The sequence below is a fragment of the Camellia sinensis genome, chromosome 7 (assembly GCF_055761805.1).
Source record: "Camellia sinensis isolate YWXY chromosome 7, ASM5576180v1, whole genome shotgun sequence".
In the NCBI taxonomy this organism is placed as follows: domain Eukaryota; kingdom Viridiplantae; phylum Streptophyta; class Magnoliopsida; order Ericales; family Theaceae; genus Camellia; species Camellia sinensis.
Window position 1 is genome coordinate 177,350,193 of NC_138967.1, and position 15,724 is coordinate 177,365,916.

General features: G+C 33.7%; 1 protein-coding gene across 1 annotated transcript; it reads left to right on the plus strand.

Annotated features, from left to right (window-relative positions):
* The first annotated feature begins 2,952 nt into the window (after positions 1-2,952).
* Positions 2,953-10,133, plus strand: LOC114278831 (uncharacterized). The gene is made up of 7 exons (XM_028220970.2): positions 2,953-3,575; positions 4,547-4,624; positions 5,998-6,032; positions 6,204-6,259; positions 8,224-8,322; positions 8,579-8,659; positions 9,781-10,133. Exons 1-6 carry the CDS (start codon positions 3,042-3,044, stop codon positions 8,632-8,634), a joined length of 858 nt encoding a protein of 285 aa, XP_028076771.2. The 5' UTR covers positions 2,953-3,041; the 3' UTR covers positions 8,635-8,659; positions 9,781-10,133.
* Positions 10,134-15,724: the final 5,591 nt, after the last annotated feature.

The window sequence follows — 15,724 nt, forward strand, 5'->3', positions numbered from 1 at the left end:
TCATATTTTAGAAATTACAATTTCCTTCCCAAGGTTTAAAGTAGCATTACCAATTGCCCCATCAGTTAGTATTAGTTGGAAAAAAATTTATTGAAAAAAAAAATTATTTGGAAAAAATTTTTGTTAGTAAAATTTTTAAATTTTTTGTTTAAAAACCAACGTAAACTCATTTTTTGAATTTATATTTTTTCCTAAAATTTACAAATTGAGACAACCATTTATAAACCAAAAAAATTATCAAATAAGTTTTTATGACAGTTTTTAAAATTTTTGTAAATATAAATTGAAAACTGAAAACGAAATGATTACCAAACAGGCCTTAGATGGTAAAAATGTCATAAAATTAACAAATAATTAAATAAGTTACCAACATAAAAAATGATTTATCAAAAAATTCTTAAGTTATGTATGTTTTGATTTTTAGAATTTTTTTTAAAAAAATTAAAAATTAATTTGGTTAAGAAATAAAAAATAAAAAATAAATATCATTTAAGGGTAAAAAATAATTATCATTTTAACTTTTGGGTAGGTTATATACATACGTATGGTTGTTTCAATTTAATTTGTAAAAAATTATTTCTAACCACTTGAAAGATAAAAATTATATAAAAATGATAATTATTTTTTATTTTTTATTTCTTAACCAAATTAATTTTTAATTTTTTTTAAAAAAATTCTAAAAATCAAACCATATGTAGCCTAAGAATCTTTGGATAAGTCATTTCTTACGATAGTAACTTATTTAATTATTTGTTAATTTTATGACATTTTTACCATCTAAAGCCTGTTTGGTAATCATTTCGTTTTCAGTTTTTTATTTATATTTACAAAAATTTAAAAAACTGTCATGAAAACTTATTTGATAATTTTTTGGTTTATAAATGGTTGTCTCAGTTTGTAAATTTTAAAAAAAAATGTAAATTCAAAAAATGAGCTTACGTTAGTTTTTAAATAGAAATTTCAAAATTTACTAACAATTTTTTTTTTCAAATAATTTTTTTTCCAATTAATTTTTTTTTCAATGAATTTTTTTTCCAACTAATACTAACCGAGGGGGCAATTGGTAATGCTACTTTAAACCTTAGGGAGGAGATTGTAATTTTTAAAATGTGAGAGGTGTCAATATAATTTACCTAGTGAGAGCAAAATTGATATTTTAAAAAATTAAATTGCTGAGATAGAAATCTGTAATGAAACTTTAAACTTTAGGGGAGAGATGTAATTTCTAAAAAGTAAGTGAGAAATTGTAATAAATATAAACCTCAGGGAGTATCAGTATAATTTACCTAAATATGTTAACGTTAATAGGAATTATGGAGACTCAAACTCAAATTTTAAAGGAAAAATCGAAAAGAAACAACTCAGTTGGTGATGTGATAAATCAAAATGCTCTTAATCAAGTCGGATCCAAAACTATTGAGGAGTGATATGAGAAGTTGATTAAAAGTTAATTTTTTTAATTTTTTTTTACCTTTTTTTTTTTTTATCTTTTTATATGTAAAAAAAAATATAAGAAATGATATAAATTAAGATAAATTAAAAGTTAAAAACTCTTTTTAACTTTTCAAATTATCCCTGAAAATGGATTTTAGTTAGTTATTAGTACCGAGGTTCATAATCAATGGTCGTTAGATCAAACGATTAAACATCTCAAGAGCAACTATGAACCATCTGATGAAAACCAATAGAGTTTTTTTTTTTTTTTGGGGTGAATAACTAATAGAGTTGCTACGGGTAAGAGAGGAAGAAAAGTACATGTGTCTGTATTAAAATGTAAATAAAAAATATAAGGGTATAAGTATCATTTGCACACTCATATTTTGACAAATTTTTTTTTCTCTAACATGTATTTCCTTCCAAAGTAATACCATGTCCAACCTCCAACCTACTACTCCCCCAATCCAAGAAGAAATGACACGATTCCCAAAGCCACACATATAGAATGAAAGGATAAATTACATATATCTCCCTTGATATTTGGCTAAATTACAGATGTCTCTTGAAGTTTCAGAAATTATATCATATCCCTTAAGGTTTGTATTTTCATAACAATTTATTCCATGAGGTTTAAATTTCATAATAAAATACCTCCTAATTTGTTATGCAAATATAACATTCAAGAAGAAATTTATAATTTTTCAAACTTCAGAAATATTTGTAATTTAATCAAATCTCGAGAGGTATATGTAATTTTCTCTAGATGAAAAATCTAGAAGGAGAAAAAGGAGATAGAGAGAGGGGTTGCTGTCTGGCCTCACAAGAAATGAATAATACAATATGTGTAGATTAATATATTAATTAGGGCGGAGCAAGTGATCCGTGAAATCTGTAATCCGATCCAGTCCAGTCCAGTCCAATTCGATAGATTTAGATTAGTTTTTTTAATCCGCGGTTCGGTTCTGAATTGAAGAATTAAAAATTTGTAGTTTACGGATTGGTTCCGGATTGAACCCCACGGTTCCGGATTGGAACCGATCCGAACCGTATACAAATAGTCTATATTTTTATTATACATCTTCCCCCATAGTATCTTCTCTTAATTCTATATAAAATCTAAACTCAAACCTAAAACCGTATAATATTTTCTTTTATTGCTCTTGTTTGTTGGTTTTTGGTTTTAAGTTGTAATGGTTTAAATACTTATAGTGAAACCAATTTTCTTATGGTTTAAATTTTAGAACAGTATGTCGCTATTATAGAAAAATATATTGCTATTGTGGAACTAATATTTTTATAAAATTAAAGTGTTATAAATATATTTTTGTTATTTAATTATGTGAATCCATGGTCCTAAACCGATCCAATCCGTATTTAAATGGATTGGTTCGGATTGGTTCCATGATTTAAACGGATTGAATTAGTTCCAATTTTTTAGGAACCGTACATAATGGATTGGTCCTGATTTTATCCCAATCCGATCCAATCTGGACCATGCTCACCCCTAATATTAATGGATAATATAACATAATTTTAAAAATTTAAATATTTATAATTTATATAATTAATAAAATTAATAATAATAATATAGTATTAATTAATATATGGAGCTAAGAAAAATCCATTTGTGTTTATCTCTTGAAAAGCTATGGATGATCCAGAGGCAAACCCAAAATCACTGTTTTGAACTTCTTCCATTTTTGGCCATGACAACACTGCTACAAATTTCTATCAATCTTTCAGCCTTAAACACCTCACATGATGATCGAATTAAGAGACAGAGATGTTGTGGGTTGAGATTCTCAGAACCCATTAACTGTCACTCTGTTTCGAGAACAAAGATTGGTTCTCTGCATCAAAGAAGGTTCAAATTGGGGGTTTTTAGAGAGAGATGGTCATTCTTGGAAGTGGGTAGGGATAAAGATGGGATTTTAGTGGGGGAGGAGGGGTGGAAGAGGAAGAAGAGGGTGGTTGTGGTTAAATTCAATCAAGGGTTTGGGTTTAATGGTGGTGGTGGTGGGAGAGATAATAGCAGCACTGCTAGGATTTTGGGTAATCTTGCTTTGGCTGTTGGCTTGACTTATCTTTCTATGACTGGACAGCTTGGTTGGGTTTTGGATGCAATTGTCTCTGTTTGGGTCTCTCTCTCTCTCTCTCTCTCTCTCTCACACACACACACACACACACACATTATCTGGGTTTACTCACACAACCAACATACACTATCTCTGAAAGGACCTGTATGCAGAATTTTTACCTTGGATTACTGTTGTGTACATATGTTTATTGTTTAGCCTTTAATTTTTCTATCTTCTTTCCTGCCAACATGTTTCATGTGTTTTTGAATTTTAATCCAGTACTTGTGCATCTCCAATCTTTACCCCTTTTTTTTCATCAAATTTTAGTGAAATTTTGGTTAAAAGTTTAATTTGGTATGGAACACTCCAATTTTTGCTCTCCTATCTTTTCATCAAATCTTTTCAAAAAATTATAAACTTATGGTAAAACCTGTTTTAACAATTTTTGATGAAAGAAAACCATCTCCATTCGGTACTCTTTTTAAAATTAATTTGAGTAAAAATATGATTGTTGGAAATTTGGTGAAAGATTTTGTTTATCTTGATTCGATGGAAAATTTGTCTCTCCCTTGATTTGACACAGATTTGATGAAATGGGTAGAGCTCATATTTAGCCATTTTTTCATCAAATTGGAATTTCATGAAAAAATTGATGAAGGATTGGAGATGTGCTAAGAAGATATGCTATACTATCTAAATAATCTCATGCTAGATTGTTTGTGTTTGACATGTTACTTTGCTCACTGTGTCATTCATTCTCTTGTCCAACTATAATTTCTGGGTTGGCATTGGCAACATCCATTGCTTTGATTCAAGTACCTTTCCTATGGTGCCAGTACCACATTTCATGTCTCTAAAAATCTGAGATATTTTCCATACATTGTTTAAATGCTTTAATTCAGTTGATATCTGTTGACCATTATATATCAGCAACATTTACCTTGTGAGGTATTTTCTGATATTACTAACTTGAAAGTCGAGCCAATTTTTGTCATTGGATCTGATTGTTTGTGATGCTTTTTCACATCTAGCTCCTTGTAGTGATTCTACCAATTGTGGGTTTGGGAGCTTTTCTGTGGTGGGCAGGACGAGAAATAGTTCAAAGCAGTGTGAGGCTACTTTAACTTTTGTTCATCTGCTCTACTCCTTATAATTTTCACCTTGTTGATTGACTGTTTGATTGGGCACATGAAACAAGCTTCTTTCCAATCACTCCATAATTTAAATGATTGATCGTGTCTTGTGCCAAAGAGAGAGAGAGAGAGAGAGAGAGAGAGAAGTAATTGATCACGTCTTCATAAGCATACCAACACAATCACACATTTATATTTATTATGTTATATGGAGACGTTGTTCTAGTTTTCATGCCAGCTTGTACTTCGAGACAGAGTCCAGCATCTTGTTTATCGCTGTATCTTGAAGTGTTCTTATAAATGAGTTACTCCTAATATTTGGTCAATGTTTGATGATATGAGTAATATTCTTTTACTGTTATTTTGGGATTTTTAGCAATTGCATATGTGTGGACACATTCATTTTTAAAATTGTCCATGTATGCTGGCTGTTTTTCACTGCCCTGAAAGATGGGATTCACTCCTTCGGACTGATTCTCTTATTGTGAATTTATTGCCAGATATACTGTTTATTCAAAGATAATGTTTAGTGCTATTATTTGGAGGAATAATTAAGCATGTGCATTAATCAGATGATTAAAATCTTCATAAGCCTTTTTAATTATTTGTTTATGGGAGACAAACTATCAAGGAAGTGCTTTATGGGAGACAAACTATGTTCTTGAATGAACCTACTGTAAATCAACCAACCGCATGACCAATTGTGTAAAGAATATATGACTTGGCTGGGAAGATATAGAAGACCTTGTGTTGATTGATTTCACATTACTGTAAAGAAACCATTTGCGAAATCCATAATTTTAAGGTTTTTTCAACTAATTTCTCACCTGGAGAGACTGGAGTGGGAAGTTGGGTAAATAAAAAAAAAAATAATTGTTACGTAGCAGTCTTAGGGAGAAACTCCCAACTATAATATGTATGTAGACATTTCAATTGCTTTTTGTTGCACTTCTAAATATTACACTTCTTGTAGCAAGGTTTTAATCTCTAAATATGTTCGTAGTGCATGTAAAGCAACATAGTTTAGTAGTTTGAAAATTCCATTTTTTTCTTTATTTTATTTTTTGATATGGCTTTCTAGAGAATCTAGACACACAATACACTTACCTGCACAATCATGAAAATTGGAGGTGTTTCCTTGTGAAATTTGCATCTCTGTCTGATGCTGCTTGGTTGCCCTCTGCTTTTGTAGAATTCACTTTATATGTAATAAAGAAACAATATAATGTAAAAGCATAAAAATATTGTTCCGTTGGGTGGTTATTATACATGAAGCATGTTATTGAATAAGTTTCACTCTCTTTTGCGCTTGTTGATTCCTTTTCCTTGACTTTCCACTCTAAATGCAGTGTCCAAACTGTGGAAATGAGTTTCAGATTTTCAGGTAAGATGAGTCATAATTATAACTTATTACCCATTATGATGTGGGGAAAATTTATGAAGCCTTCTACATAATTGTTTTGCCTCGTAAGTTACTTAACTTCATGACTGATGCAATTACTTATCAAAGAGAAAAAATAAACTAAAACTTCATTGCTGATGCAATTTCCTGCAGATCTGCTATCAATGATGATTTGCAGCTGTGCCCCTTTTGTACTCAACCTTTCTCTGGTAAACTACTAAGTCGGGGCCAATATACTATATTGAATTTCTAAAAATGTATTACCACTCTCTTACAATATTACGGTGATGACATTCTATTTGAGACTTGACTCACATTGGTTTTACTGGACACTTTGTTTTTTTGTTGAGTTTTGCAGGAGTATGTCAGTACCAGAATTGATCATAGAATTGATTTTACTATAATTTTCATCTTAGCCTAATGTCTTATAAACCTCCTGAAATTTGGAGGCAATTATTGAATGTTTTACCTCACAAATTGGCCCCCGCTTTTGGCTCAGCCAAGTAACCCCTGCTGAGTGGATTTCACCGATGGATCTCCTATTTATACTTGGTCTCTAAACAATTCCATACCTATTACACCAGTTTAGGCCGGGATCAGGGCCTAAGAACCCCACTCGGGATCACTAGAGGTGTGTTGCTTGGAAGATAGTGTTAAGGGATCATCAAGGTTGCCTGTCTCACCCTTTGGAGTGACTCCAACCAGACTGGAGAGGGTGGCTTTGACCAAAATATGTGACTGTTAGATCACCATTTGTCCCAAAAGCTTAAGCTGTTAGGAAATGGGCCCAACAATGTATATTATGTTATCCAACACCCTTCCTCACATGCAATCCCTTCTTGCATGTGGGGATGCAAACATAAATACATAGAGAAGCAAAATGCAAATGGGAGCAAGTGCAAATGGAGAACTTGGACCTATGACCAGGGACGGAACTAGGATTTCATTACCAGAGGGGCCAAAAGAAAAATAATTTTTTTTCATCATATACATTCGTGTGTGTACAATATGATATATAAATTATATGTATGTAGAAAAAAAATTTAAATACGATAGAAGCAATTTCTAATAGGATGAAGAAGGTGTTTTTGGTGCAAAATAAAAAGAGAATTCTAGATGGGGGAAGAATGAGATATATGTTAGTTATACTGGAGGGCCATTTTATGTATAAAATGATATATATATTCAAAATTCTATGACAAATAATATTTTTCACAGAAAGAAACAAGGGGGTCATGGCCCCCCATAGTTCTCTCCTAGTTCTGGCCCTGCCTATGACCTTTCCCTACCTGAGCTCTGTTAATTGCCCCAAAAGCTTAAATTAATAGGAAATAAGTTCGACAGTATATGTCAAGTTATCCAACAGTGACACCTCGAAGAATGCATCATACCTACCTCTGCAAATCCTTGCTACAGTCCTCAAGGCTTAACATACCTACCCACTGCAGTTTCATCATCCGTACAATTGATAGTTTGGAAACCTCTGGATTGTCGAATAAAGGGGGTTGAGCCACCTTTCCCCATTGTGGGACATTGTGCTTGGCTGACCTACCATCCATGGCTTGACTCCTTCATATAAGGGGATGTTTTCCATACATGGAGAATGCAGCAAGCCATCAACCCCCTTCGGCAAAGTTTAGAAGTTCTTTCTCTATTGCCACCCTTTCTCCTACTGGGCTGCCTTAACTCTCACCTCCTCCACCTCTGGTGTTTTCTCACCATCTTGGTGCCCAAAAGGACCTACGCTGACCAGCTCATCACCATTCATCCACACTGCCCAAAACTCTGTCCGGATTAGAAAATGTGGCTGGTCAGTGTTAGGTGTTTATATAGTAGCATGTGTGTATTTACAATAGTAATAGTTGGGGTGTATCCCTCCTCCCCGTCTCTTTGTTCTCTTGTTGGAGCATCCTAGGGCTAGGGTGCTTAAAATGCTCCAGAAGCGTATTTATAAAAATATTGGTTTCAGCATTAATTGTAATTTTATCAAACTTGAAGTGATAGCTAAATTTTATTGTTTCTCTTGTGTATCATAATGAACAAAATGGATCTGGTAGTGGCAATAGTCGCTCACTGTTAATTAATTTTAAAACAATATCTTGATTTATGAAGAGCCTTTAAAAATTAGTCTTCACATCTTTGTGTATGTCTGAAATATTTTGCTTTCATTCAGTTGTAGGCAATGAGTTTGTAAGGGATCCTGTGACGTTCTCCAACCAATCTGCTACATTTGGGGAAGCATTTAAAAATTTCTATCCTCGCTCCAAGAAAGGTATTTGTAAATATAAAGTATTTGTGAAGTCCTCTTGGATTTGCTATAATTTAAGAAAGTATTTATGAATATTGCAAATGATTATTAATCATAAGCCATCCTCCCCACCTCACTTTCTGGAGAATAACAGAAAGAAAACAAAGAAATAGAATAACCCTTTTTAACTTCCTTCCAAACCATTCCTTTTGAACTCCTAAGATATTATTGGTTCTTAAATATTAACGTATTCTTGAAATTTTCACCCTTGGTTTTGCAGAAAAGGATTTTTCTTCAGTTGTTGATGTTGAAGCTGAAGTAAAAGATGTCGAATGAAGCCTTTGTAACACCCTAGTATATGGTAAGAATATCTGGATCTAAATGACCAATGTCCCCTTTGAAAAAAAAAAAAAAAAAAAAAAAAAACCAAGTGAAGGAAGCAAAGAATAACTATGGCCCGTTTGGTAGCACTTATAAGTTAACTTACTTAGCTTATTTGCTTAAGAAAATGTTCAACTAATGTTGTTTGGTTGCAATTTTTAGTTATAACTTATTTGACTTTTTCTTAAGCTACAATTTGTAACTTTCTTTAATTTATGTGAAACCCTTGATCACGTATAGACAAAAAAGCCCCATCTCTTTTGTCTTCAGCATAAGTTTTTAAGGCATTCTGTATTTGCACAACAAAAACACTATGTGATAGCTTATTTAACTAAACAGATTCAATTTTTGAACAGATTATCAAAAGCTGCACCAAACAAATTTACAACTTATTTTAATTTTTTTAAGTTACTATTTTAAAAAACCATGTCATTCGAACTAACTTATAAGTGATACCAAATGGGGCCTAAATATCCTCAAGTTCTATGCTTTTACTTCAGGCTACTTTTTGTTTGACCGGAAAGCTTACAGCAGAAGATAAGAACCCTACGTTTGTATTATTATTATTATTATTATTATTATTATGGGTCGTATGTGGTAAAGTCATCCTTGGACATTGAAAGAGGTAGCTAAATGGAACTGAAATGCACATTGGAAAATTGGGAACGGCATGTTGTACATGTTAATTGGATGTTCAATTTGTTGAAAAAGCCTAGCAAAGGTGAGAAATAGTAATTGTTCGAAATTTTTACCATACATGTCTAAGGAAAGTTATGTGGAGAAGAACTTTAATATATCTCAATTAATTGTCTCCTGCCCGAGTCAAGTTCAAATGGAACCGGGGGAGAATAAAGCATTATCTTAAAATTTTAGTTTGAAGTGATTAAAGTTAACCTAGGTTTTAAGAGAGATTCCCTTTTAGAATGCTTAATCTATATGATGTTGTTAAGATTGGGCATGTTTGCATATCCCCTGAAAATTGAACTTTCCAATTGTGTTATACATTCGCAAATTTTTAAAAATTTATTCCACACTGTTGGTCTTCCTTTCCATCTTATAATTTGCCTGGTATTCTTTTTCTGTTTTTTTTTTTTTTTGTAGATGTATTGTGTAGTGCATCCAATCTCTAGTCAAATAGCATGTGATGCAGTTACGTTCGTGCACGATCAAAATGGACATACCTCTGGAATCAACAAAACACATAACGAGGGAGAGGACATGTGAGCATAGTGGTTCTACAATTATAATCTTTTCACACAAAAAAAAAAAAAAAAAAAAAAATTTCCCCTAGTATATTATTTGTTAATAAATTTCTCATCATTTGCTGTAGTCCCTTGTTCCCATGTATTTGTTTGGTCTATAGGCGTAGATTGAGAAAATTTTGAGTTGTAACAAGGTTTTTGGCTGTATGACAACATTGTATCAGTTTGCAAAATATACTTTAAAGTCCTTTATATCTTCGGGGTATTCTATAATTTGGACCATTACAGCTTCCTTTTATTTTTTTCCCATACTTTTGATGAATTCTTTATTTACTAAAATAGTTAGTTCCCTGCAGAGGGGGTGGGGTGGGGATAGAGAGAGAGGTTCCTGCAATGATGGAGAAATTTGCACATTATATTTCGAGTACTGGCGTTGGAACAAAATTTTCTAAAACAACAGCCAACAAAACAAGAGTTTTTAGAGGTGACGAAAGTTTTTCGCTGACAGAGGAAAGGAATTAAAACTAAGGTGTACCGACTGAGTTTCCAGTAGCGCAAATCCATGTCCAAAACAGGGGGTTTTGCAAGACAGATTTGACAGGAAAAGCTTATGGGCATACAAGCAGTTGAGGATCAAAAATCATTTTTAAACATTCGATGGTGCAGTGTGAAAATATCAATTTGACGAAAGGGCGACGCTGCCAGTCAACAGGGATTGAAAATTGCACATGTTTATGGCAGAAAATTATACTGTAGTATTATTCAGAAGGAAAATTAGGCCATAATAGACGCAAGTTCCTCAAAAGTAACTACTTCAGTTTGTGTGCTGATTCACCAAAACCCTAATAAGCACACCAAGAAAATATTTTGAGTGTCAGAATATCAAAATGATCACAAGGGAAAAAGTCTAAGAAAAGGTCTCAACATACATCACCCATATCTCCAAGATTTCCATGTACAAAACCAACAAACTGGAATGTCCTAACTAAGAACATCATCCCAGTGACTGAAGCCCAAGTGAAGCACTTTATTTGAAGTCATATGTAGTGACAGTCCTCAACCTAGTGTGATCCTTCTCCAACTTTCTGCAAAAAGAGAAGCAAGTTAGAGCCCGTGGGTTAGTGGCGACTCCGGAAATTTTTGTCAGAGGTGTCAATCAAAAACTTAAATGTCATATATTTTACAGAAAATTCACATTAATCATTATATCGCCTATGGAGAAAAAAATTAACAAATTAATTTAAATTCTGAAATTATAAACAAAATATTTCTATATATTGATACTATTGTTTAAACAAAAAGACATGCTAATACACGAGCTTCTACAATTGACCACGATGAGATTTCATATTTTGAAATCGTTGCATAATAAGTTCATTATCAACACTATTAAATACAACTTTCTCAATATATGTAACCAAACAATCATTTAACCATTGATCTCCCATTCGGTTACGCAATCGATTCTTGGTGGGTTCAAAGTTTTGGGATTAAAAACTATGGGTTCAAAATTATATTTTAGTGGGTTCAATTGCTGATTTTTTTCCTAAAACCTAATACGTATATAATAAAAACTAAAAATAAAAATCATCTAGGGGATTCGGGTGACACTCTTGGCCATGTGTTGAAGCCGTTCCTGCCGAAGGTACAAGTAACAACAGTAAAAGAGCTAATCCATCAAAAACAAAAAAATTCTATCATGATTACAAGAGATAGGACGTGTCTCGCATATTATATATAGAATTTAAATAGATGGGATTTAGGTACAAGATATCATCAATCAAAAACAATCCCCACAATTGACCTTATTCCTTGTTGAGGTTTGAGCATCCTAAAGGAGCCGCCTAGATTGAAGCCTAAGAAGCACCGATATTCTAAGATGGGTGTTGTGTCCGTGCCTGACACAATGAGGACACAAGTGTCCATGAGTTCGACGTGCAACATGGCATGTCAATTTTTTTAATTATTGTTTTTTGTAGGACATGTTGGAGACATTTTATGGACACGTGTGTCCTGTGCTTGGAGAATAAATACAACAAAAAAAAAAAAAAATTAAATTAAAAACCCACATATACATCAATGTCTCTCGTATATATATATCCTAAATTTATATTCATATACTGAGTAAATATATATATGTACATATTATTTTTGCTATAACTCTGTTGTGACCGTACCCTAATTTTTTGAGAACCGTGATGTCTTTTGTCCATATGCATATATCCTTGTTTTTAGGCTGAAGCTGTTGTCACCATAAAGGTGACGTGGCAAGATCAATGTTATCATTTGTTTTAGCAGCAAGTCATAGAAATAAAGTACCTCTTCCTTCTTTTCTTTCTTGCCCTTGGTGAGGAACTTGTAACCCCCAAAGAAAAGTAAGCCCCAGCCGGTTAGAGAGACGATCACAAACTGCAAAAGACAAAGGATAGCAAGAAAAATTGTCAAGATGGATCTGAGATTCACTCTCCACTTTTTACAGTACTTGCATTCTGGAGAGAGTATGGAATGATTGGTTCAACATGTAAATATTATTAAATTGACTAAAAGTAATAGTGAAAGTCTGTCATGATGCATGGAAGCTTTTACAGAAATAGTGAAATACCAATCCAAATTCCTATATCTACTTCAAATGCATTGGTAAAAGACAAATAGTCATTCAGATGCACATTTTCACATGGGAAGGGAAAACTGAAGCCTACGGAAAGCAATGTTTAAATTTAAAACAATTAAATGCACAAAAACCTTTTCACTTTGTTGATTTTACTGAATTTTGGTTGACTGAACCAAAATTCACCATTGATAGGAAAAACTACCAATTAATGTGGTCTCAAACTAGCTGCGGCGAAATGCCAACAAAGGTTGTTGGGTAACATTTTTGTTTAAAAGGTTGTTGGGTAACATTATAATAAGTGCAGAATCTCTTCAACACAATCAAATTTTGTATAATCACAACAAGATGCATGAAATCATGCTACAAATTATATAATGTGTCATCAAATATAAATAAATAAATAAATAAAATCACACAGAAACAAAGAAAAGTAACACTCACATGCTCTTCTTTCCATTTCGACGGGCTCAATGGATCCTCCCAAAAGTTCACCTTTGGAGGTTCATGATGATCTGCAATACAACAACTCAAAAAAATCAGTAACCAAAAAGAACACATTTTAATAGGTTTGATGAAAAATATTTGATTTTTTCCACCAGCAGAATGATCTTATTTCTCCATAGACATCCAATCTCCAATACACCCTAAGTTTAACTACTATAGTCTACTAGTATGAAAATTCATGTAAGAGAAAACCAAACAAGATTGGAGAGTGAATCATTGTCTTTTCTCTCCTATTTATCTAAACATGAAGAAGAAAAAACACAATATTTTTTCTTTTTTTTCTCTTTCTTTCCTTTTCTCTACTAACTTAATAATCATTTCTTTTTACTTTTTTTTTTCCTCTCTTAAGTTCCCAAACACCTTATTTGATTTCAATTTTTTGAAATTGAGTATTTTAGTTTTCTTCTTTTTTTGGTTAATTTTTTTAATATTTAAGGTACATTTTTTACTTTTTAGATACAGTTAATATAAATATAATTAAAAAGAAAAATATTTGTGAATTTTTTTTAAAAAAATTAATACAAAAAGTATATATATGGAAATTAAGTACATTTTGTATTCTTGTATATTTATTGATTTTTTTTTTTTTTATAAATATTTTAGTTTTTTAGGTACATCTAAAAAATTTACTTAAAATATTAAAAAAATTCACTAAAAAAATATACAAAAACAAAAACAAAATTAAAATCAATTTTCAGAAATTAAACTCCGAAAATTAGACCAAACAATTAATTTACTTTGCCCGATTTGATAAGCTTTGGAGCTCTAATCACAAACATTCAATGCTACATTTCATGAACATTTAAGTCACAGAGAAACCAACTAACCATTCATAAATTGAAATGAGGTTATTCTTATTTACATGTGTGTGTGTTAGAAATATACATTAATATATATATATATATATATAAGCCCTAATTGACATATTTACAACATAGAGATGTGGTTGAGGCTGCACTTCAAGTGAATAGTAAACTTGATTGGTGTGGGGACATATTTTCTGAATGTCAACACGTGGCTAAGGTGACGTCGAAGTGTCAGCCGAGGTGCCACGTGCCCTGATCATGACACCGAGGTGATCTCGGCTAGGCCGAGGTTATCTCCGAAGATGTTGGAGTCCGGGATAAGCGGATAAGGGACAAGAGTCCTAAAGTGAGAGAAGACTACAGTTTGAGTAAAGATAAGACTCTTAGAGAGTTTATCCCAACCCTACTGGGAGTCAAAGAATAGTAGTAATCCTAAGTCCACTAGAGCTAGGCTTCTATTGGGACTAGGATTGTATTGGCTATAAAAAAAAGGCACCCCTATGGGTCTAAGGTACGCAATTTATATTCTGAATAGTGAATTGAGCACTTTTGTTATCTTTGAGAGATAACTGACTTGATTGTTGGAGTGCCCCCGAGTGGACGAACCATCGTCGGAATCTCTTCTTTCTATTGCAGGTTGTTCGGACTTAATCTATTCTACCAGTACTCTCCAGCTAAGTACTAATTTGGCAGTGTGGTCGGAAATTGACACACATAATTTGGCGCCGTCTGTGGGAAAAAAAGGAGAATAGATGGCCAACGACGGACAGAGAGAGAAGGTTGGGGACGACACTCCTACTGGGAGTGGAAAACCTATTGACCTTGACGTCGAAGGAGACAACTGTAATGAAGAGACTCGTGATAAGAATCACGAAGGAAAGGATGTCGGCCAGGAGGGTGACGTACAGAAGAAATCAGACCGAAACGAGTACTATAACGAAGATAACCTTCAGGTGTGGAAAGATAGATGCCTACGGAGGGACGAAGAGGTGAAGGGGATGGCGAACAAATTGGCAGACTTGCAATCGGTTGTCAATTTCATAATGCAAAACAACGTCATGCAGCCACCGTTTTTGTTGCAGGACACGCCGATTCCAGCGGCCAATGCTCAGAAGAGAGGGCAGAAAACAATCCCTACAGTCCTCCAACACACCAGGAGCAAAAAACACTCTTACCAGCCTTCAAGGGAGGTCGGACGAGGAGAGTCGAGAAGGGAAGAATCTCGAAGGACACATCGCACCAAGGAAGCAGACCCCAAAGAACATCGGCATGTTCAAGGGCAGGAGTTGTGCTTTGACGCAACTAATGGAGAAAGGTCGAAGAGGGCTGACAACGAAGCTGAGAATAGTGCACCTAAAAGGCTGAAGTCAGGAGATAGCCGAGCTCCTGGTCGGACCAAGAAGGACCCAAGGGATTACCTATAGAGGAGGCAACAAAATGCCGAGGTAACTTCCTCGGTCAAGTCGAGAACGCCATTCTCGGTAGAATTGGACAAATTCGAAGCCCCGAAGAGGTTTAGCATGCTGAGATTCCAGATCTACGATGGGAAGTCAGATCCCAACTTTCACGTTGGTTTGTACTTGAACTCGATGGCGTTATACACCGGGAACGAGCCGTTGCTTTGCAAGGTGTTCCCCTTATCATTCGGGAAAATTGCATCAGATTGGTTTCACAAATTTCTGAAAGGAACTGTGAAAACCTGGGAAGGCCTGGCCGAGATGTTTGTGACTAGGTTTGTAACAAACAAACTACAGCCGTTAAGGGTAGACGCCCTAATGGCTCTGAAAATTGGCAAAGACGAAATCCTAAGAGCCTATGCCAAAAGGTATTATGAGATATTTAACCGAATACTCGAGTGCAACAAAGAGGTGGCGGTCGTGTCTTTCAAGAATGGCCTAAAAGATGATTGTCCACTACGAAAT

What these genes read in the sequence shown, in the direction of transcription:
- LOC114278831 (XM_028220970.2), top strand. Translation starts at nt 3,042, where the DNA reads ATGGAGCTAAGAAAAATCCATTTGTGTTTATCTCTTGAAAAGCTATGG. An exon ending in GAGAAATAGTTCAAAGCAGT is followed by an intron (nt 4,625 to 5,997) that starts GTGAGGCTACTT and finishes CTCTAAATGCAG; the next exon opens with TGTCCAAACTGTGGAAATGA. An exon ending in TTGTACTCAACCTTTCTCTG is followed by an intron (nt 6,260 to 8,223) that starts GTAAACTACTAA and finishes GCTTTCATTCAG; the next exon opens with TTGTAGGCAATGAGTTTGTA.